The sequence below is a fragment of the Cebus imitator genome, unplaced genomic scaffold (genome assembly GCF_001604975.1).
Source record: "Cebus imitator isolate Cc_AM_T3 unplaced genomic scaffold, Cebus_imitator-1.0 Scaffold136, whole genome shotgun sequence".
In the NCBI taxonomy this organism is placed as follows: Eukaryota; Metazoa; Chordata; class Mammalia; order Primates; family Cebidae; genus Cebus; species Cebus imitator.
The window spans coordinates 4,785,049-4,809,238 of record NW_016107451.1 but is presented as its reverse complement, the minus strand read 5'-3'; the positions used below and the strand labels follow the sequence as shown (position 1 = coordinate 4,809,238).

Below are 24,190 nucleotides of genomic sequence, written 5' to 3'. Positions count from 1 at the left end.
CCCAAAGTGTTGGGATTACAGGCATGAGCCTGACCTCGTTTTATATGTGAGCAAACTAAGACCAAGAGAAGGGGAATGACTGGTCCAATGAATGCATAGTGATCTGGCTGTTAATTGATTAAAAAGACACTGGTATGTATATTGGTTTTTATTTATAAACAGATTGACATAAAATAAGTCCAGATGGCAGCGTGAGTAGCTGTGCTGCTGACTCGCTTACAAGGAAGCATATGGACAGCAGAGTGAGTGGAACTGTCTCCAGCCTGGAAAACCTGCCCTCCCATCCACCTTAGGGCCTTCTTGGCCTAAGATCATCCAGCCTGATCTTCGACTGCAGTTCTGGCCAGGGCAAAGAGCTGTGGTGGGGGCAGTATGGGCAGGGACTCTCTTCCCACAGATGAGGCCTGGGGCTGCAAAAGGGCCCCATGAAGAGAAGAGAAGAGGACAGGGACCCTTCTTCCCATACGGAGTGATGTGGTCAAGGCCTTATGGGTCTTTCTACTTCAAAGAGAAAATGCCCTAGCATAGTATCCTCTGAAGAGGGGCCACACCTATCTGGAGACAGCCTCTCTGGGACCAGGGCAGGGCAGTCTCCCTCCTCCTGAAACCCAGTGTCTAGAGTGGGAGGAGTAATAACTAAAGGGTTTGCCCAAGTGCCAGAAACAATAAATTAATAAGATCTTTTTTTAAAAAAGGCAGAGGTTTGCACCATGAGTTTGGATTCAGGGGAATCTGGTGAGAAGGTAGGAGCTGTGGGGCGATGGGGTGCCATACCAAGACCAGGGCAGAGCTGGCCTTTTTCTCCATCACTTGGAAGGCATTCAGTCTAAACTGGTGACAGGCCAGCCAGGCTTGAGAAATAAATAGAGGGGACCTCGGAGCCCCGGCAGAGCTGAGGGGAGGGAAGAGCAGCACCAGCCCTGGACCCCACACTTTGGTCCTTCATGGAAGGACATATCACGGCAGCTGCGGCTAGCAGTGGTGGCTCCACACAGCCTCTTGGAGTCCTGAGGTGCACTGGAACCCCAATGAAGTGCCTGGGGTGGGCTGATACCCCTCATTCCTAGAAGACTGCCCCCACCTGCTGACCCCTTGGTTGTCTAGGCTGCCTCTCCTGGTTCAGAACTTGCCCTGTTTCAGCCGGTCAATGTGGTAGGAGAGCTTGAGCGCAGGCCCCAGCTTCAGGCCCATGTACTTCATCATCATGTCACTGCGCAGCAGCAGCAGGGCCTTGCCATCGATCTCCTGGGGGGTGGGAGGTGGGCAGAAGTGGAGGGGAGGTGCCATCAGAGTCCTGGTTGGTCTGACCACCCCAGGTTCTGATTACAGGCCATCCTGGGAAGTGCCAGCCACATGGGGTCCAGTTCATCTGCTGTGATGCTGAAGCCTATTCTCCTCACCCTTTGTCTCTAAGCATCCCTCCTCCCCAAACATCTCCTACTGCCCCGCCAGGTGAGGCTCTCCACACATGTTCCTAATGAGAGGTCAGGCAGGGGCACCTACGTGTTTGCGAAAGAGGTCAGCATGGGGTCCAAGCTGAGGATCAGCTTCCCGGACAAACTGCATCACGTCCTCAACTGTCCATGAGGAGGGGTCCCGGCCACTCAGTCGAGAGGCATCCCGGCTCTCCAGGTATCGGTCCGACCCTGCAGGACAGGAGGGCACCCATCATAATGGGCGGAGACTAGTTTGTAAGTCCCCACCCTCTCCTTGGCACATCTCAGTGGCCTTCTAGGTGATGCTCACAGCAGTGCTAGACTATGAGCCGAGGAACTGGAGCTAGCCGAGGGAGGGAAGCATTGCCTCACAAAGGGAAAATCAAATCTTTGTTTTTAAAGGGTAGATCTGATTTTTGGAAATGGCCAGAAGAAATTTTGCATGGAAGCTATGATTCAGCCCAAACCTGAGACAGTGGTACCAACATGGTAAGGGGACTATTTGGGCATTGTGGGGGGCCTGGTGAGTGGGGCTGTTTTTGCCTTGGCTCTGGGGTACCATTTCTAGAGACACTGGTAGCCAGGTAAGATTAAGACAAATCCTTGGCACGTTGGCAAAAAATGCCCTGGATTCTTTTCCAAGACCTGGAGAATAGGTGACCTCATTATAGCCTGATAAACACTAAGGCAGAAAACAGTTTTGTTTTTTTTTAGATGTGGTCCTGCTCTGTCACCCAGGGGCTGGAGTGCAAAGTGGCACAATCTCAGCTCACTGCAATTTCTGCCTCCCAGGTTCAAGTGATTGTCCTGCCTCAGCCTACTGAGTAGCTGGGATTATAGGCATGCATGAATTTTTCTATTTAGTAGAGACAGGGTTTTACCACGTTGGCCAGGATGGTCCCAAACTCCTGACCTCGAGTGATCTGCTCACCTTGGCTTCCCAAAGCTGAGATTACAGGCATGAGCCACCGCGCCTAGCCAGAAAACAGTTTTTGCTTTGGCTGCCAGGAATCTCAGTGTTAATTTAGTGCTCTGCTTGGAGCTTTCATCTCAATTTTGACTCAGATATAACTCCTCCTGTTTCCCATGTGGGATTTGGGATCTCTGTATTTTGACTATCATCTGTCAGAGATCTTTTATATGTTTTATTCTCTCTGCTTTCTCTCCCTTCAATTTTTAATTTTCTTTGGGCAAGCTCCAACTTAACCAAAAGCAGGTCTTGGCTTCAAGAATCAGTTCCTTTATGAAACTTTTCTGGTCCAATCCTAAAATAAATGGTCTCACAAAGAATTTAGTATATTCTTGGTTACAGATCATTCAGTACTCATTTCCCTCATCACACCATGCTAACAATCTCTATTCTTCATGAAGCAGTAAAGGAACCTTTAAAAAGCAATAATTAGGCTGGGCATGTGGCTCATGCCTATAATCCCAGCACTTTGGGATGCTGAAGTGGGAGGCTGCTTGAGCCCAAGAGTTCAAGACCAGCTTGGGCAACAAAGCAAGATCTCCATCGCTACAAAAAATTTTTTTAAAAATTAGCTGGTGTGGTGGCACATCCTTGTAGTCCTAGCTACTCAGAAGGCTGACACAGGAGGATCGTTTGAGCCCAGGAGTTCCAGGCTGCAGTGAGCTGTGACAGCACCACTGAAGTCCAGCCTGGGCAACAGAGCCAGACCCTGTCTCAGAACAAAACAAAACAAACCAACAAAAAAAGACAGCAGTAATTGAACCACGTTAACCCCCTCTAAAAACTCAATGCAGTGGCCTTCCTTTGCACGTGAAGTGAAATGTGAACTCCTTCCTGTGCTTTCCAGGGTCTACGAGGTACTCCATCAGCTGAGCCTTCCTACCTTTGGCCTCATTTCACTCTACAACCCCTGCTCGCAACTTACCCCTGACTTGCTGTGCCTCAAACTCACCAGCCTTCTTTCTGCTTCTTGAATAAGTCAAGCATTTATCCTTTGATATGCAATTTCCTGTCTCTGGAATGCTCTTTTCTAAAACCTTTTCATGCCTGACTCCTTCACATCATTTGGGTCTTACCTCAAATATTGATTCTGTAGAGAGGCCTTCCCTGATCTTCTAGTATAACTACTCAATTCCCCACACAGTTCTTTTCAATCCAATTACCCTAGTTTTTTTTTTTTTTCCTTTCCCCACAGTACATATTGTTACCTAAAATAATTTCATGGACTCAATAATTTCATGTTTTTCATCTGTCTTCTCCCTATACAATGTAAGCTCTCTCTTGTTCCCTGATACATTGCTGACATGTAAAAGGAGTGCCTGGTCTGCCACAGTAACTGTTCAAACACGTCTGTTAGGTAAGTGATTGATCACAGATAACAGTTACTTGTATATTTTTCTTTCTCTCCAACTAGACTATGTCTCTACTGAGGCAGGGTCCTTGCCTTGCTCATGGTCTGTATCTACAACATCCAGAGGTGCCTTGTCACAAACTACCAAGTGGCAGAGCTAACACATACCTGTACACTAGGTGCAGTGGCTCACACCTGTAATCCCAGCATTTTGCGTGGCCAAGGCAGGAGGATCGCTTAAGGCCAGGAGTTTGAGCCAGCCTGGGCAATATTGCGAGACCCTGTCTCTACAAAACAAGTAAAAAAATCAGCTGGGTATCGTGGTGTGCACCTAGTCCCAGCTACTCTGGAGGCTGAGGTGGGAGAATGGCTTGATCCCAGGAGTTCAAGGTTAACAGTGAACTATGATCATGCCACTGCATTCCAGTTTGGGTGACAGAGTAAGACCCTGTTTCAAAAACAAACAAATAATAAACAAACAACCTCCCAACCCTCCCACATATCTGTTAAAGTAGAAGGGCCAAATATTTAACTCTCTTCTGCAAAGGTGAAGAATCTCCTCCCATTTTCCTTCATTCTGTGTCCTAGGTCTACAAAGTCAAAGTATACTTCGCCTGGCCTGACCCAGCCCAGCCCAGCCCCTGCCTTTTGGAGAAAAGATTCTAGCATATCATCTTTTCAAGCTTATAGTCGGGCATTGACCAGACCAGGGGAAAAGTATGTTAGATCCAATAGGGGCTGCTTAGTCACAGAAATCGCTATGGCTTTTTGGAGGTATGAGTAGATGGAAAGTTGGAGGGGGCTTTATGAACCAGTCACTTCTCCCTGTCTTAAAAGTCCACTGTGGGCTGGGCACGGTGGCTCACACCTGTAATCCCAGCACTTTGGAGGCTGAGGTGGGTGGATCATGAGGTCATGAGTTCAAGACCAGCCTGGCCAACATGGTGAAACTCTGTCTCTACTAAAAATACAAAAATGAGCTGGGCGTGGTGGCGGGCGCCTGTAATCCCAACTACTCGGGAGGCTGAGGCAGGAGAATTGCTTGAACCCAGGAAGTGGAGGCTGCAGTGAGTTGAGATTGTATCATTGTACTTAAGCCTGGGCAACAGAGCGAGTCTCCATCATAAACAAACAAACAAACAAACAAAAAACACTGTGATGCTAAGAGAAGAACCAAGTGAGAGACTAGATAACAGAGAGAAAATATGGGGAGAGAGTGTATATGCAAGGATGTGTCCTTCTTGGACCATTAGCTGATTCCTCTAATCAGAGGCTAGGTATCACATATACATACATACATACATGATATTATATACACATATATATGATAGTATATACAAATGTATGCTATTGACTGAATATGCATCCCCCTAAATTCTATGTTGAAATCCTACCCCTCCCCACCCGACATGGTGATATATATTCGGAGGTGGGACATTTGGGCAGAGCCCTCATGAATGAGTTTAGTACTCTCATCAGAACAGGCTGCAGAGAGCTCCCTCGCCCCTTCGGCTGTGCGAGGTTACAGTGAGAAGGTGGCTGATTGTGAACCAGGAAGTAGGTCCTCATCAGACACCAAATCTGCTAGTGCCTTGATAATGGACTTCCCAGTTTCCAAGACTGTGAGAACTAAATTGTTGTTTATAAGCTGCCCAGTTCATGGTACTTTGTTAGAGCAGCTCTAATGGACTAAGATGATCCACATATATAATACTGTATATTTATATGCTTGTCTGTCAGCCTATTCCATTAGAATATAAACTCCATGGGGGCAGGTGGTAGGAAGTTGTTAATTTATATGGTGGTTAGGAGAGACATTCTGAAATGGTGAAATCTGAGCAAAGACCTTGAGGCAGAAGAACAAATAGCACATGTAGGATTTAGCAGGAAGGCCAATGTGTCAGAACAAAGCGAACGAGGGAGAAAGTGGTACGAAATAACACTGAGAGGCATGGATGGGTGTACTGAAGAAGAGGAGGGAAGTGGCAATGAAGATAACAGAGGACCCTGTATGCCACAGAAAACCACTGGCTTTTCTGAGTGAAACAGGTAGGTTTTGAGCACAGGAGTTACATGAACCAACTTGCAATGAGCAGGATCACTCTCATTGTTTATGTTAATAACAGACTTCAGGGCACATGGGTAGAAGCAAGGGAGACCAGTTAAGAAGCAGGCTATTAGGGCAGATGCAATGGCTCATGCCTGTAATCCCAGTACTTTGGGAGGCTGAGGTGGGCAGATTGCTTGAGCCCAGGAGTTTGAGACCAGCCTAGGCAACATGGCCAAACTTGGTATCTCTGTAAAAAACTAGCTGGGTGTGATGATGTGCCCCTGTAGTCTCAGCTACTCAGAAGGTAGCTTGAGAGGAAGATCGTTTAAGCCCAGGAAGTTGAGGCTGCAGTGAGCCATGATTGAGGCACTGGACTCCAGCCTGGGTGACAGAGTGAGAGACACTGTTTAAAAAAAAAAGAAAAAGAGGAGGCCATTATGATAATCCAGGCAAGAGAACACTGTGGCATGAACTACCAGGGTGGTAGTGGTAAAAAGTGACCTGATATATGAACAATATTCTATAAATTAAAAGAACTCCCACCTTTGTCAACTCATTTGACCTTTAAAATAGCCTTTGAAGGAGGCATCATACTATCTTAGTTCAGAGAGGAGGGGCTCAGTGAAAAGAGACGGGAAGGACTTGCCCTGTCTTTTCCTATTCCCTCTGCAGACAGCCTATGGCAAAGCTCTACCTACCGCCCCTCAATGTGTATGGCTGACACTTACTCTTCAAGGAGGGCTGGTTGTCTCAGTCTGAGCATGAGTAAGCCAGGTGAGGCACATCCACAAGAGGCCAACTAACAAGCTCATGCCTAATCATCATGGTTAATGCAGTAAGAGAGGAAACAGACTCAACATCCAAATTCTTTAAGACAAACAATTCTAGGGCTAGCCAAATGAATCTTTTCATAGCGTTATGAAGACTATCAGGCCGTAAAGAGATTTATGCAATGATCTGGCAGACAGACTCATAGTGTGTCTCCAAGGAAGGGTGGAGATGCCTAGGGGACAACAGTACCATTTGAGGCCAGTGCCAGGAGGGCAGTGTATCACAAAGTACTCTTCTCAGAAACAGGGCCTTGGGGAAGATAAAAATAACAGTAACTCCCCTCATACCTGGGGAACGATTTAGTTTCCAAAATGATTCCATATCCCTTCTTTCATTTGATCCTTTTAACACTCCTGTGGAAAGACCAGGTTGGTGTCACCATCTCCAGTTTGCACATGAGGAGCATTCTGCATATGAGGAAGACCTGAGAGGTAAGACGACTGACCCAAATCTCCAGGCAAGGCAGCTGAGGCTAGAATCAATGCCCAGCTCTGCCTCTACCTGAGATCCCTTTAGATCCCATTTTGCTGCCTTGCTGGGTTTAGGGTAGGGGTAGGGGCACCATAGGCTTCTTCCCACAACTCAGCCTTCCTGAAAGCTCTCTCTGCTGAGGTGACTTTTTTCATTGCAGGCTTTGCTAATGGAGTCTTCCTGTACTTTCACACCTCACTCATACGTCCCTGGGCTGGAGGCCGGAATCAGGGTGTGGAAGTGACATTCTCCTGGCTCCCCACTGCTGCTTCTAGACCATCCTCCTATGGAAGCTCACGTTATTTGGAGGCCAAACATGTACCCAATCATCAGCTCTTCCTTCTCACTGTTATTCATAGATATCTGGGTTGCTACCCCTTGGTAAATTAAGACTTCTCTTACTTAGCTCACTACCCACTGTTCCACCCCAACTCCTGCCCTAATCCTTGTAGGCAATCCATTCAGCTACCATGCCTCCAGTGACTCTCGCCTCCACTCTACTCCAAATACCTACTGCTGGTGCTACTGCTTGGTCCTTGCAAGCCCTTGGAACAAATCCACTTAAGAATTTTAAGCATCCCATTCTCTGACCCCAGCCTTGCATCTTTCTAGCTCTCTCGGGAGTTATGTCCACTCTAACCATTATATCACAAAGTTCTTTGGCATGTCAAACTTTCCATTTTCCCTATCCTAATTTAGCCTTGCATCCTTCCCACCCTGCCATCCCACATCTAGCGGGTGATGATTCAAACTGCTCTTCCTGATTACTAATTTCTTTACTAATCTCTTTCTCTCAGCTCTTGTTCTACTAGCTCAGCAAAACCCCGCTTAATTGTCAAGCTGTCTTTTCTCATCCTGTATCTATTAGGTTCCTAAGAACCACAGAAGAAAACCATAGCTTTTGCAAACCGGCCAACTGGTCTCCCAGCATAGCTGGGTCCTGATGTTTCCTACAAATCATCATGCCCTTTTCTTTGGTCCATTTTTCTCCATCTTCTTTAAGATTAGTCCAGTCTTGACCGGGCATGGTGGCTCGTGCGTGTAATACCAGCACTTTGGGAGGCTGAGGCGGGCAGATCATGAGGTCAGGAGATTGAGATCATCTTGGCTAACACGGTGAAACCCCGTCTTTACTAAAACTATAAAAAATTAGCCGGGCATGGTGGCTTGTACCTGTAGTCCCAGCTACTAGGGACGCTGAGGGGACAGAGCAAGACTACATCTCAAACCCCTCTCCCCCCTCAAAAAAAAAACAGACTAATCCAGTCTCTCAGCTCTCCTAACCCCTTCCCTGATCAGCCCTTTCTCTATTCACTGATAGACACACTCAATCTTCCCTCCTCTCTCAGAGAAAGTGTGCCTCCTTTTGGCTTAAGTCCAATTCCTCTGCCTATGCCATTGATCCTACTACTCCTAAGGCCTTACTTTCCCTCTTTGCTATATTCTTAATTGCCGCTTTTTGGAAGGTGCAAGTTGTTTGCTGATATACATGCTTGGAGGGCTCCCATTCTAAAAGATCTTCTTTGACTTATAGTCCTACTCATCACCAGCTTTTTTTCTCATTAAAGTCCCCTTGATATCCTACTCAGTGCAACCTGCCTTCACCCCTCCACTACAGCACCAAGGCTACTCTAAGATCACCAATTACTCACTAATGGTGGAATCCAATAGATGTTTCTCAGTCCCTTTTTTGCCAGAAATCTGTTATGGTGTGCTCTCCTTCAAATACTCTCTGGACTCCTGGCCACCACAATATCAAATTCTTCTCACTTTGAATTTTCTAAATTTTCCCTCACTTTGAATACTCCTTTCTCCTTGGTGGGCTCCCTTTCCTGTTATCACCTACTAAGCTTTATTGGTTCCCAGGACTTCATCTTTGGTTAACTGTTATATTCATTCACTACAATACTTCTGAGAAGTGAGTATCATTCGCCCTAAAATTTCAACTGCTGTTTATATGCTGGTGACTCCTAAATAACATCAGCCCAGCACTCTTCCCTGAGGACTGGATCTGATAGTCACTGCCTGTTAGATAACATCTACATGACCATGGGCTCCCCAACCTTCCTTCTCTTCTATGGTGGGTTCCCTCTCTGTTAATGGCACCACCATCTATACGGCCACATCGAGAAACCTGGGAGACATTCCTCACTCCCTTCTTCCTCACAATCCTCAAATCTGATGAAATTTACCTTGTGAACAGTTTTCAAATCCACTCTCTCTTCTCTAAACCTCGGTCTCTGCCGTAACCCAGGCCTGTGTCACTTCGGACCTGGCCCTCTTGAGTAATCTCCTAACTTGTTTAAGTTTCTTAGTCTTGTCCGTCCTCAAATCCACGCTCAACAAAGTAATCAATAATCTATTCAAAACACAAACGTGTTTTGCCTCTAATTAAAAGCCCACTTAAGATCTTCTATGATATGTGCCTTGACCTTTCCAGGCTTTTCTCTTTGAGTGTCAGTATTACATTTTGTGGTTGAGCAATTCCAAACTGCAAGCAGTTCCTGGTGTAATCAGTGCTATTTCTTATTCTTTTGTCCTTATTCCTGTTGGCCCCCTCCCCGCCACTTCCTGAAAAGCTCTCCCTCCTCTACCAGCCCTGATATGACCATTTATACAGTCTTAGGCAAGGCATCACTTCCTTAAGAAAATGTCCCTTGAACACCAAGCTTGGGTTAGGTATTCCTTCTTGCAATTTTCATACTACCCACAGCATATCTCTGTCACTGCACTCAAGACACTGTTTTATAAATAAGTATCTGTCTCCCCACAGTACCTCGAAGACAAAAAGTGACTGATTTTTGTTTCCCCATGCCAAATACAGATGGAGTTCAAATAAATAGTTAATGGATGAATGAATGAATGAATCCTTCCCTGACCCTTTTGGGTCTAGGTCTTTGGCTCTTAGTTTCTGTTATACTCAAGCCAATCTTGGAGCTCCAATTACCCTACCCAGGTGTAAGGCCAGGCACAAAAGTAAGTCCAGCCCCTAGTCCCACCACCAGGCAGAGGGCAACAGAGCTAGGTCCTCTCTGGCCTCCCAGATCTCAGGAAGGAAGTGAAGGAAAAAGTGAGGGAGGGAAGGAGGGCCAGGATTCTAGTAAGCTTACCCCTGGAGCATAGCCTGCGCACAGCTGAGGCAGTGCTAGTTGGGAGGCCACAGGATGGAAGCAAGGGCCAGTGCCTTTGGGAGGTGCTGACAAGGTTGGTGGTATTCGAGGCAGAGTCCATTGAATCTGAGTGTGGTTCCAAGGACCGGGACAGACTATTCCCCAGGATAAAGGTTTCACCTGAAAAACAGTAAAACCAGAGTTAGAGCTTAGAAGGACTGCCAGAGTGCTGGATCCCAGGTACCTGTTTGAGTGGAGCAAGCATCAGCAAAAGAGAAAGCCCTGGGCAGGGACTCAGGAGGCCTGTGTACCAGTCAGGGTTGTGGCTCTCATTAGGGGACCTTAGTCAAGCTCAATGCCACTCTCCGGACTTCAGCCTCTTTAGAAATTCTTTGTTGGACGAGAGGGTCTTTGAGGCTTCTTCTGGTCTAGATGCCCTATGCTTTTTCTGGATAAGGAAAATCTTAAACAAATTGAGCTATTCTAAGATGGAAGAAACTGCCTGAGACACAAGATCCTAGAACCGGGATATATTTGCTTAGATGAGAGTACTTTAAAAGGTGACCCTCTGTTCAACCAGCAGGACACGTCAGAAATGCTTCTTGATGCTTTGTTAAAGGCTTGTTTGCAAAGGATCTGCTCCCATGTATCATCTCTCATTTTGTATTTTCCCAATTTTACAGAAACACTTCAACGAAGCTGGGGTTGATGAGTGCTGAGCTTGGGCATGGGGATCAGAATCAGGGGTAGAATTTGGTTCTGCCACTCAGCAGACTGCTTCTCTGGGAACTTTAGTCTCCTCATCTACAACATGGGAAGCCCCTTTCTTCCAAAGAGCTTGTGAATATCAGAAAAGAATGGCTATGAAAGCCTTTACTTGTAAAGGAAATTTTTTTAAGGTGAATTTTTTTTGTATGTGTTATATGTATTATGCACTGTATTTTTATAATAAAATAAGATACAGGAAAATGTTATTAAGAAAATCATAAGGAAGAGGACATATATTTACTATTCATTTGGTGGAAGTGGATCATTTTCATGTAGGCTGGGCAGGAGGAAGAAGAGGAAGGATTGGTCTTGCTGTCTTAGGGGTGGCAGAGGTGGAAGAGGTGAAGGAGGTAGAAGAGGTGAAGGAGGTGGAAGGGGAGGCAGGAGAGGTAGGCACACTTGGTGTAACTTTATGGAAATAGGTCATAATTTCTTTAAAAAAATAAAAAAAAAATTTTTTTTAAAGACAGGGTTTCACCATGTTGGTCAGGCTGGTCTTGAACTCCCGACCTCAGGTGATCCGCCTGCCTTGGCCTCCAAAGTGCTTGGATTACAGGTGTGAGCCACCACGCCCAGCAATAGGTCATAATTTCTGTCTGACTTTTTGCTTTTTCATTTCTCAAAAAGTAATTCTGTATGGTACCAATCCTTCTGCCATTTGCTTTAGTTTCAGTGCCCATATCATAGATGGTCCATATCATACAAGAAACCAAACACAGTCTTGAATAATCAGAACACTTCTGCCAGGTTGTCTAATGTCAATTTGTTTTCTGGCACTGCACTGTTTTATCTATCCCTTCTTTCTCATCATCTGGCACTGGTTTGGAAGCACTCATCTTCATCAAGTCATCGTCTGTTGATTCCTCTGGTTTGGTGTCTATGAGCTCTTGAATTCCTCCAAGATCCACATCTGGAAACCACGTCTGCCTCCCACCTTTCTGCCATATCCACAATCTCTTTTATGATTTGTTTGATTGGCTCTATCATAAATCCTATAAAGTCATGCTCAGCATCTGGACACAGTTTTCTCCAGCATAAATGCATTGTTTCAGACTTGATGGCTTTCATGGCATTTTCTGTAATAACAATGTCATCTCCAATGGTGTTCCTTCCAGATAGACTAGATGATGCTCTGTCTTTAAGGGTTCTCTTCCATAGCACTGACAATCCTTCCATAGAGCACTGTGTATAATAAGCCTTTAAGGTCTTTATGAACCCTGATCTAGGGACTGAATTAGAGACATTGTGTTTGGGGGCAATTAGACCATTTTGATGCCTACCATGTTGAATTCAGGTTCTGGGTGCCCAGGAACATTGTCCAGTATCAAATGAACTTTAAAAGGCAGTCCCTTACTGACAAGGTACTTCCTGATGGGACAAAACTGATAAAACCAATCCAGAAAAATCCTACTTTTCAGGCCTTCTTGATATATAACCGAAAGACAGGTGGCTGGTGTTTATCTTTTCTGTAAAGGGAATCTTACCCTGATGTTTCTATACCCAGTCCATGGCCCAACACCAGGCGGCAGCACCCAATCACTCTACACAGAACCCAAAGCAGACTCCCTCTCATGATTGGGTTCTACCCAAACCAAATCAGTTCCTCAGCCCAGGCCCCAGAATTCTCTGCTTGTGGAGGGTGTATTGAGTACTGGAGTATAACACTGTCCTTTATCATTTTTTATAGACATCACGTGTTTAGATAATGCTTGGGATTCATTCGGAGCCTCTGAAGAACACTAAATTTGAGTACATTGTTTGGCACAAAGTAAGACCTCAATGTTAAGATGGTTTAGGATTTTGGGACTGCTTTCTCATAGTTACCTAAAATTGCCTGGCAACTATGGGCTCAAAGTCAAATCTAGGGTTAGATAGCTGTTCACCCTTCTATCGAAGAGGCTAACTGTTGAAGCCCTTTCCTAGAAGTGGTTCTGAAAACATAAGTCTTTGAGGGTCCATAATACCTAAACCATATCCCACCTCCTTTTTGCAGATGAGGGTTCTGATTCCTATTTTCCAGGAAAAATGATGCACAGGATCCCACTTTGAGACATGAACAGGAACCCAGTCCAGGAAGTAGGAGACCTGGGTTCTACACCTGGACTTCTGCCTTTCACTAGGAATGTAATCCTAGACAAGTAGCTTGTCTTCTCTGAGCACCAGTTTCTTCATGTGTAAAATGGAGAAAAATCATCCCCTATCATGCTGAGAACATGAAATAAGAAAACGGAATGGGATGAACTTTATAATGTGAAAAATTGTTATTCTGTATTTTATTCAGAGTTGAAGTGGTAAATCTAAGCTGTCCGTGATAGTTCAAGAAAAAGATTTCATCCCGTTTATGCACTTATCAGCAGGATAACCTCACCCTTCTAGTTCTCATTTTATTCAGCTAAGACTGGGGATAGTATTGTCTGCCTCACATGAGCTAACAGATGTGAAGAATAATTATGATACCAAAGCCGGGGGCTCACTAGGTGCTGATGCAAACCACTGAATGTCTCTTCCTCTCAGCAATGCTAAGAATACTAAGATGTAGATTCTTAGTTGAAGGGTCTGAAAATCTGGACTGATGGCAAGTCATGAAACCTTATCCTAATGAGAGGTACTGAAAAAATGAAGCATCATGCTCCAAAGTTCTAGGAGGTCCTAGTCCCCACAAGGCTGATCAGATGAGGCTGTCATTGGTAGGACAGTGCCAGGCCAGAAGACTGTAATTTTTTTTTTTTTTTTTTTTTTTTAGGCAGAGTCTTACTCTATCGCCCAGGCTGGAGTGTAGTGGCATGATCTCACTGCACTCCACTGCAACCTCCACCTCCTGGGTTCAAGTGATTCTTGTGCCTCAGCCTCCCAAATAGGTGGGACTACACGTACATGCCATCACGCCTAGCTGATTTTTTTTTGAAACGGTGTTTTGCTCTTGTTGCCTAGGCTAGAGTGCAATCTCAGCTCACTGCAACCTCTACCTCTTAGGTTCAAGCAGTTCTCCTGCCTCAGCCTCCCGAGTAGCTGGGATTACAGGCGTGCACCACCACACCCAGCTACTTTGTATTTTTAGTAGAGATGGGTTTTCTCCATGTTGGTCAGGCTGGTCTCGAACTCCCAACCTCGGGTGATCCAGCTGCCTTGGCCTCCCAAAGTGCTGGGATTACAGACATGATCCACTGTACCTGGCCTGATTTTTTCTTTTTCTTTTTTTGTATTTTTAGCAGAGATGTGATTTAGCCATGTTGGCCAGGCTGGTCTTGAACTCCTGGCCTCAAGTGATCTGCCCACCTTGGTCTCTCAAAGTGTTGAGATTACAGGCGTGACCCTTCACGGCTGGCCTGTAGACTGCAATACTTTCAAACTGTGCTCTACAGAGCCCTGTGGGCCATCCACAGGGAGGCCAAGTAAGTAGGGCTATGGGCCTCATCCCAGCTTCTCTCAAAACTACTCTGGTTTTGGCTGGGCGCGGTGGCTCACACCTGTAATCCCAGCACTTCGGGAGGCTGAGGCGGGCTGATCACCTGAGGTCGGGATTTCGAGACCAGCCTAAACAATATATACAAACCCTGTCTCAAAAAAAAAAAAAAACCAAAAAACAAAAAAAACATCAAAAAACAACTCTGATTTTAATATTTATTCACAAAAAAAAAAAAAAAAAAAAAAAATACCCCACAAAAAAAAAAAAAAAAAAAAAAAAAAAAACCCACCCTCCCCCCGCTTTTTTTTAAAAGGAGTTCTGTTGCTAAACCAAAACAGACTTTGAAACCACTGGCCCAGTTGTCAGAGACTGGGGCTGGAAAACTTGATTAGTCAATGATCGCTGCCTTTTTATGGGATTCTTGCTCACCTATAAAATAAAGATGAAAAAAACGCTTAAACTTCCCAGGGTCCATATAAAATTTACTATTGATATGCTGGAGATATGGGAGCAACTGTGATCCAACAAACATTTGTTAAGCATCCTTTGTGTGTGTGACAGCCACTATGCTAGGTATGGTACATGCAGGGGTAAACAGATAGATAAAGACCTAGCCCTTATGCATTTATTTTCAGTGAGAAGCAGCTCTTCTCAGAGTATCACATTGTAAAGCTGACCTTAGAAATTACAGAGTTCCCAGTGGAGGATGATCAGAGTGGTGGTGAGGAACCTCAAGATCATGGCAAGGGGGAAAGGCCCTGGGAAGGCTCGTCTGGAGAAAAGTCAAGGGTGAGAAATACCTTAAGGGCAGTCATGGGAAAAGCGGAGGATTGGAGGTAGATCTGCTCTTTTGGAATATAGAGAGTAGAATGGGGGTAGGAGTTGTAAGAAGGCAGATGTCAGCTTAAAAAGGAGGGCATTTTAGCATTCAGAACTGTCTGACAATAAAATCAACTGCCAAAGATAGAATGTGTCATCAGGAGTATTTAAGCAGAGATCAGATGACCACCCTCATGTGTTGGGTTAGACACTAGCTCATCTCCAAGACACAAAGATTCCATGCTCATAACCAAGCTTTCCCCTTCATGGGGGTGAACTGAGTGACCAAGGAACTAGAGCTGTTGATCTAAGAAAATTCTTAACACCAACACAGGACCCAAAGACATAGCACAGTCCTGTGGATGTTTAAGTCACTCTCAACATTAAAAAAAAAAAATCCCTCTCTGAACCACTTCCCACATCCTTTACTCCTCTTTCATTTAACAAATACTATTAAATACTTACCATGTGACAGTTAGGATGATGGATGCTGAGAATGGTGAAAACGATATTGTCCCTACCGTCATGGAACATTAACTATGGTGGGATGGATGACAAAATACAAGTAGCTAAAAATATTAGCAACTGTTGTAGTTATAACAAAGGAAAGAAAAGGATATTAAGACAGACAGCATCAGAGGCATCTCTTTTGGATGAGGAGAGCCTTGGAGGTCTTCCTGACACCTTGAAGTTTAAGCTGTGGTCCCAAGAAGGTCTACCTGAAAAGCGGAGGTGTGCCAGACAGTGTGCTTCAATGAATTATGAGCATTTGCATAATCTTAAAACTCTGACAATTCTATGAGGAAACCCATGTGGGGATCAGGGCACATCCTGATATTTCAGTTTTTATTTGGCTTTAACCACTGTGAATCTTGGGATTTTGGCAGGAGAACTACTTTGTAACTAACTCAGAAGACCTAGATGACAACTGGAAAGAAAGGCACAAGGAACCATTGTCATGGGCAATGAACCACTTCCTCTAACAGACAGGAGCCTGAGAAATGCCAAAACAGTAGACTCAGAGTTTAATGCTGGGTAGATTTCAAATATAGCTAAAATTAATAGTCACTGGGACCAGTGAAATCAATACAATCTCCTGCCTAATACTGAGCCACTGCACCCACTGGGCCTCTTAGTCTTCACCAGCCTTTTACTTGATCCAGCCACATGTACAGTTCTGAAGGAGAGACTCTGCTCTGACATTGCCTCCCCCAGGAATCCTCCCTTGACTTCTTCTTTCATTGTACTCCTTGCTCATCATACCTTGCTGGGCCAGAATACCTCTGTGCTCTGCTTTGACCACATACATGTTCATGTATTTCTCCCTGTCTTAGCTCCTTGAGTGCAGGGATGGAGTCTGTCTCACCTCTGTCTCCCTAGAGTCTAGTATAGAATCTGGCACAGAGTAAGTATTTGTAAATATTTGATTACCTAAACTAAAACAATTGGCCTGGATCACTCAAAATGCCAATGTCATGTTGTGAAAGATAGAAAAAAAAAAGCCGGATAACTGTTCTAGATAAAGGAAAGTAAAGAGACAGGACAATGAAATGCAGTGGATGAGCCTTAATTGGATCCTGGATTAGGAAAAAACAGCTATAAAGGACATTACTGTAACAACTGGGGGAAATTCTAATATGAACTATGTAAGAGCTAGTAGTATTTTATTTATTATTATTATTATTATTATTTGAGATGGAGTCTCACTCTGTCACCCAGGCTGGAGTATAGTGGCACATTCTTGGCTCACTGCAACCTCAGCCTCCTGGGTTCAAGCGATTCTCCTGCCTCAGCCTCCTGAGTAGCTGGGATTATAGGCATGCACCACCACACCTCACCAATTTTTTGTATTTTTAGTAGCAATAGGGCTTCACCGTGTTGGTCAGGCTGGTCTTGAACTCCTGACCTCAAGTGATCTGCCCACCTCAGCATCAACAATGGGCTGGGATTATAGGCATGAGCCACCGCATGCGGCCTAGTAGTATTTTATTAATGTTAAATTTCATTAGTTTTTATTAATGTTAAATTTCTTGATCATAATAATACCATTATGCTCCTTAGTCTTAGGAGATACACACAAAAGTATTTAAGGATAAAATCTCTCATCTGCAGTTAACTCTCAAATCGTTCAGTAAATAAACAAAAACCATATTTTAAATATATAAATATTCAACAAGTACATATATTTATATGTGTGTATATATATATTTAGGAGAAACAGATGAAGTAAATATTGCAAAAAGTTAAGTGGTAAACCTAGGCAAAGAGTTCATGTTTGCTCACTGTTCTACTTTTGTACCTTTTCTGTAGGGTTGAAATTTTTAAAATAAAACATTGGAGAAAAAGTAATAGTCTCAACTTAGGTTTGAAGCTTAATGGGATATGAAATCTACCTGAGCTCTGGGAGACTACCTGCTATATGAGAAGTGCATGGTCAGTTGGGCCAGGACCATAAGTGTTAGGGTAGTGTAGAGACAAGGCTATAGGAAAGGGAGAGGGTCCAGTAAGCACCCAGATAACAGAGGTGGTACCTATGGATGTCTTGCAGAAGTGTGTAGCCAGGTGGAAGGGCAGGAGTTATAAATACCAGATCCAAAGGGCAAAGCAAACGATAGCTTTTGTATAGATCCAGCTCTTTGGCAGAGCTTTGGGTAAGCAATCAGAAAACCACAGGAAATGATAAGATCAGAGGTGGGGCAAAGGGTCAGTAAGGCAGGCAAGCAGGCAGGAAGCTAGGCAGGCAGGCAAACAGAAAAGATACACTAAGAAGTGCAGGGTTTAGGCAGTTTAGAAGTTTAGGCAGGGTTATGACTTGTCTGGGCATAGTTAAAGGCTAATTTCAGGGAAGCAAATAGAAACTGGAGTGAGAGCAGACAAGTCGCTGAGCACCCACTATGAGAAATAGCTTAAGAGCAGAGGAGGACACAAAGAGTGGGCTCAATCTGTCTGAAAATAGGGAAGGGAGAGGAGGCAGTCAATGGCAGAATGTAATACCTTGGTCTTTGTTTCTCTTAGTTGGTGAGGCAAGAAGAGTCTGGCTACAGTTTGCTTCCTCTTACGGAGTAGCTGAATCAGAGGAATTCCCAGGAAAGGTCATGCCCGGGTTCCAAACCACCTTTGGGACTGCAGGCCCATGAGGTACATCCCTACCACTCTCTGAATGCTGCCACTAGTATATTTCTTTCACTTCTTAATGATGTCATTCCATTTAAGAATTTGGAGTTCCTATTTCTTTGAGAAATCTCTTTAAACTAGCAGCTACACTCATGGATATGCTACCCCATTCACGCATCCATTCTTTCAGAATCCCAGGTAGGCCTAACTTTCAGGTCTGAAATGCAAATAAGAGTTCCTGAATGCCCAACTGGAGATATTTAACAACTTGCCTTTGTCTGTACCAGCTCTACCATGCCCAGTCCAGACTCCCAGTGCAACATTCTAACTGTAAGTCAGAGTGCCTTTTTCTATTTTTAGAGACTCTGGTACTGAAAGAAAGCAATCTAGCACAGGTTAGGTGAGAAGTTTCCTCCACAGAAAAGGATCAGCCAGGGGATCACAGAAGTGGCTGCAGGGATCAGATGGTCTGTCCTCCACAGAGACTAATTCAGGTATCATTTTGACCTGCTGGCAAGTCACATAAGGTATATGCATTTGGGTACAGAAATATCTGTGAGGGAAAGGGGGAAGAGGAATGGGTGAACGGTCACTTCCCTGGGCACATTTTCTAGAAGCAGTGCTTTTATCAGAGATGATTCTGTTAAGACTGTGATGAAAAGACACCACGGAAGGCAGTGTGGGAACAAGACTTGTTTGTGTAGAGGAAGGTCGGAAAAGACACCTTTCAGACTTGCTCCCTCCCATCAACAGACAGCACAGTGACCATGCTGGTGGCTCCCCTCTCTAGTTTCCTGCTCAGGACACGGTCTGCAGGGATTTTTTAAGGGCCTTTCCTCCCTCTCAGTAACGACCTACCTTGCTATGTTTAAGGCTGAGCTTTCCTTCCCTCCCTTGTTCTGTGTCCTGGGTTCCAGATGAGAGACGCAGAGCTCCACTGAATCTTTAATCTCTCTTGGAAGTACTTAGTCACTGATCTGGCCACGTGGCATCTGCTTTCCCATTGTGGGTCTGGTATGTTAACTAAGAAAGTTATTTTCCAGCCTAGTTAGAAATAGCAGGAACTTGAATTGACTTGCTAGACTGGCAGTGCTGGAAGTTAGGGCCATGTGCCAAACGAAAGAATAGATGGCCAATCACCAGGGAGCAAATTTCTCAATCTGTAGCCTGAAACTAAACCTTCCTGCTGGCAAGGGAGATCTTGTTAGGCCTTTGCTGCCAGGTTCACAATGGGAGACATTCTGTGACTTCACGGTTGCTCCACATTTAGTCTGAAGCTCAGAAGGGGAATTGAGAACCACCTTTTATCTAGGGATAAGGATCTAGACCAAAATAGGGGTAATCCTAGAGACAGAAAACAAAATCCTGAAGAAAAAGTAAAGATGAGAGGAGACAGAAAATTCTCAGATATGGCAAAGGTAAGGGACAGAAAAGCAGACCTCTGGAGAGTAGGTACCAGGCCAATAGTTCTGAAGGCTGGCCCTGGGCCCCTGCAGGTGCTGCTGCTAGCCCTGCCCCCGCCTCTCAGCCCAGGCCCCATCCCAACTCCTACCTGGTAGGTACCTGTCGTGGCTGTGGTTGTACTCTGTGGCAGTGAGGGACAAATGAGTCTGTGTAAAGGGCTGGTTGCCAAACAGATTGTCACTACGAAGGTTGTGGCAGAGTTTCTCCAGGAAGCGGAGGACGTAGGTGATGCTGTTGACTGCTGGGAGGTTGAGGGTATGCTGTTCCCGGTCAAACACGGCTGTGGAGTGAGTAAACAGGGCCAAGCACGTCAGCCTGGTGGTGGAGTACAGCGCTGGGCAGGAGGAGTCCAGCCCACTGCTTGTTTCAGGCTTACCTGGTTACACAAAGGGAATCAGTGCCCCACGTTTCCTCCCTCCCTCCCTTTAACTCCCTCCCTTGAGGGCTTTGATTTTTGCCTCCAACTGTAAAGGGTTTGCAAATGTGGGAGTGGCCAGGCCAAGTCTGTTGCACCCGGGGCTCTGGAATTACTTTATTCAACCTGTGAAAACAACTATGAACATAATACTATCTGCTCCATCACTCCCCCAGGAAATCTCATTTAGGGCACTATTTTCAAAAGAACTGCCCAAGAACAGAGAAGCTGGGCAGAAGAGAAGAATATAGCCACAGCCAGCAATGGTTTGGGTACACGATGTCTGATCTATATAAGGGCACTAGAATTTTGGCAACATTTAGAGCTGTTTCACGCTTGCTGTTAAGTTTACTACCTGCCACTTTTTTCTATAAAAATATATCAGTATAATCCTTAAAAAGCAAAGACCAGGCTAGGGACAGTAGCTCATGCCTGTAATCTTAGCACTTTGGGAGGCTGAGGCAGGCAGATCACGAGGTCAGGAGATCAGCACCATTCTCGGTGAAACCCTGTTTCTATTAAAAATATGAAAAATTAGGCGGGTGTGGTGGCATATAATCCCAGATACTCAGGAGGCTGAGGCAGAAGAACTGCTTAAACCCAGGAGGTGGAGGCTGCAGTGAACTGAGATCACACCAAGACCCGTGCATCTGTCTCTGAGGGCAGCAAGGAAGGATATGGGGATTTGGGGAGATAGGTAATTCTCAAGAACCAGTTTTGAGGGAGAAGAAGAACCCTAGAGGGGGTACAGGTGAGAGCAGCTAAAGAGAGGCAGTAAAGAAGGCCAGGTTCTTCCAGACCACTACACAGAAACAAGGAAGAGACCAGGAAGTAGCCTGGGCCTCAGAAGGGACATAAGGCTTAATTTACCAGGCAGTTCCCAGGCTGCTTCTTTGTTTTTTGAGACAGAGTCTTGCTCTGTCATCCAGGCTGGAGTGCAGTGGCATGATCTCAGCTCACTGCAACCTCTGCTTCCCAGGTTCACGTGATTCTCTTGCCTTGGCCTCCTGAGTATCTAGGACTACAGGTGTGTGCCACCACCCCGGCTAATTTTTTGTATTTTTTTTTTTTAGTAGAGTCAGGGTTTTGCTATGTTGGCCAGGCTGGTCTTGAACTCCTGACCTGAGGTGATCCACCCGCCTCAGCCTCCCAAAGTGCTGGGATTACAGGCATGAGCCACCGTGCCTGGCCAGTTCCCAGTCTTCTATAATATTTGCCTGCCTGTCTGCTCCATCCTCCTCATAGCCAATTACTCTCTAGTCTGGGCTCCCACACCACTCTGTATACACTTCCCTATTACAGCACTTCTCATAGCTAGCTATGTATATTCTTTCTTTTTCACTGGTACGGAGCCTAAGCTATCATCTTCTATTCTCCCCTTCTCCTGGCCAGTGTCTGGCAATCACTAGACACATAGCAAGGGTTCAATACATGTTTGCTAACATAATACAGTCTGGTCATTTATGGGGTCTTCCATGTCAGCTGGGTTTCCTGAAGCTGGTTATTACAACCTGCTAGGGAGGAAGGGCAAGGGATTATGGAATAGCATCAGTTAAGCCTTTCAGTCTTAGGTCAAGTCTTCATAGGTTTAGTGGCTAAACAGGATTTTGGATTTAGGAAAACTGAAACAGAAGCAGAGCACAGTAGAAAAAGTGAGTATTCTGTGAGAGCAAAGAACACTGTGCCACTGAATCAAACTCATAGAAGGAAAGAAAAAGAAAATGACTTTTCCCACCCTGCCCTGGGATTTAATTCTCTTCTATTGGGCCTGGTTTAGGACCAGGAAGCTAAAGAGTCAAAGGAATGAGAGAAGACTTCAGTGGTTCCTGAAACCAGGTGCGAGAGGGGGCGACAGTCTGGAGAAACCCTAGACTGCCACAACATAGCCCCCTCTGGATTCTTTCTTCTAGAAGCCTTTAAAGCAACATACTCCCATACTTTCTGTATGGAGAGTCAAGCAGGTAGATGGTAGGAGGAATCAGTTTAGAGGTTCCATGAAGCAGAATCTGCAGGTATTCTCCTTGGCAGAGGCATGCATAGGGCTCAGAAGGGCTCTCGGGGGGTTGGAGATGAGGAATGAAATACCTTCACATTTTTCCAGAGCCTGCAGGTATGAAGTAGGAACCAGGGTCCCTTATAAGAAATCAACCAGTTGAGAAGGTGGGTCCTTCTGGCAGGGAGGCAATACGAACCAAAGCGTGCTTACCTGAGATAACCTCACCACCATGGCCCTGCTTGAGGAAGCTGAAGACAGTTTTCTGGTGATAAGCACAGTCGATACAGGCCTGGACAGCCTGCTGCAACACCACAGAGGCACGGGCTGGTCCAAAATGGTCAGGGAGTTGCTGGACCTTCTTCTTATCTAAGTGGGGGCCTGTGCTGCCATTCTTGTTCAAGTAGATACAAACTATGGGAGACAAAGAATCAAAGAAGCTTCAAGAGTCTCTGGGATAGAGAAGTCAGTAAACAGTGTCCTATTCCATCTTTTATACCTTGGCCTCTGGTTCCTAACAGAATTCCCAGCAGCTAATCTGGTGAAATGCTGTGGGAGGTAGAGGGTGGAGGGTCAAGAAAAGGCTGTGCCCTGCAGCTGCCAACCCAAACTGCATGACCAAAGTCTGTGGGAACACAGCCCACTGGAAGAGTGGCCCGGACCAAAGGCGAAGGCACAAAGTTTACACTTTGTCTTCTGTGCATTGAAAAGAGAATCTCGGCTGGGTACCGTGGCTCATGCCTATAATCCCAGCACTCTGGGAGGCTGTGGCGGGTGGATCATGAGGTCAGGAGTTTGAGACCAGCCTGGCCAATATGGTGAAATCCCATCTCTACTAAAAATACAAACATTAGCTGGGTATGGTGGCGCATGCCTGTAGTCCCAGCTACTCGGGAGGCTGGGGCTGAAGAATTGCTTGAACCCAGGAGGTGGAGGTTACAGTGAGCCAAGATTGTACCACTGCACTCCAGCCTGGCCAACAGAGCAAGACTCTGACTCAAAAAAAAAAGAAAAGAAAATCTAAACAATTCCCCACTTGTATGTACTTCCATTTTTTTGTATTTGGTTGCCTCACATATTCTTTGTACCTCTTACCATGTATGTGTAAGGAGCTGTGGGGCAAATATTAGCAAGGGCGTGTGTGTGTGTATGTATGTGTGTGTGTCTACATGCGTGTGTGTATACGTGTGTGTGTGTGTATGTATGTCACTGGATTTAGAATAGTTGTACCACTGGTCATTTGCCTTGCTTTCTGTTTTGTGCCTTACAGTCCGTTTGTTATCTTCTACATCAACCATCATGCCCAAATAATGTAGTAAAAAGTAAAAAAAGATTGGATTAAAAAAAAAAAAGTTGGTGCAGTGGCTCACGTCTGTAATCACAGCACTTTGAGAGGCTGAGGCAGGAGGATCACTTAAAGCCAGGAGTTTGAGACCAGCCTGGGCAACACAGTGAAACCACATCGCTACAAAAAATTTGCTAGATGTGGTGGCATGTGCCTGTGGTCCCATCTACTTGGGAGGCTGAGGTGGGAGAATTGCTTGAGCTCAGGAGTTCAAGGCTGTAGTGATCTGTAATCGCCCCACTGCACTCTAGCCTAGACGAAAGAGTGAGACCCTGTGTCTAAAAAAAAAAAAAATGTGAAAAGAGCCAAAGGGTCCCAAGGCAGCTGAGCCTGGAGGTGAGTGTGAGGTAGAACTGATAAAAGAAGGATTAAGAAGGATTTCTTTTAAGAAATAGGATTTTCACATCTGGTAATGTGACTCTTTTACTGAAACAACTAAAAATGCAGGAATCCAGAGAGGTAAGAAGCGTAATAAAAATAAAAACTATCCAGAGTTCAAAAATAAATAAGTAAATAAAAATAAACAAAAACAAATGTGTATAAAAAGACAGCTATAGGAAGGGTCATAATAGTTTATTCATAATAACCCCAAACTAGAACCAATCCAACTATCTACCAAAAAGAGAAGAGATACAAATTGTGGTACA

The 24,190-nt window shown here is 45.1% G+C and overlaps 1 protein-coding gene across 16 annotated transcripts in view; it reads right to left on the bottom strand.

Moving 5' to 3' along the window:
- Positions 1 to 24,190, bottom strand: part of SCMH1 (Scm polycomb group protein homolog 1) — a 239,405-nt gene that overhangs the window by 5,847 nt on the left and 209,368 nt on the right. For 7 of the 16 annotated variants that reach the window (XM_017541788.1, XM_017541800.1, XM_017541792.2 and 4 more), the window contains 6 exons: positions 22,412 to 22,612; positions 19,879 to 20,070; positions 10,220 to 10,399; positions 6,926 to 6,991; positions 1,504 to 1,646; positions 131 to 1,245 (listed from right to left, as the gene is read on the bottom strand). In XM_017541788.1, the coding sequence (XP_017397277.1) occupies positions 1,120 to 1,245; positions 1,504 to 1,646; positions 6,926 to 6,991; positions 10,220 to 10,399; positions 19,879 to 20,070; positions 22,412 to 22,612 (908 nt within the window). In that variant the 3' untranslated portion in view covers positions 131 to 1,119. Of the gene's footprint in view, positions 1 to 130; positions 1,246 to 1,503; positions 1,647 to 6,925; positions 7,046 to 10,219; positions 10,400 to 19,878; positions 20,071 to 22,411; positions 22,613 to 24,190 lie in introns of those variants that run through there. The other 9 variants (XM_017541791.2, XM_017541798.2, XM_017541797.2 and 6 more) reach the window with 6 other exon arrangements.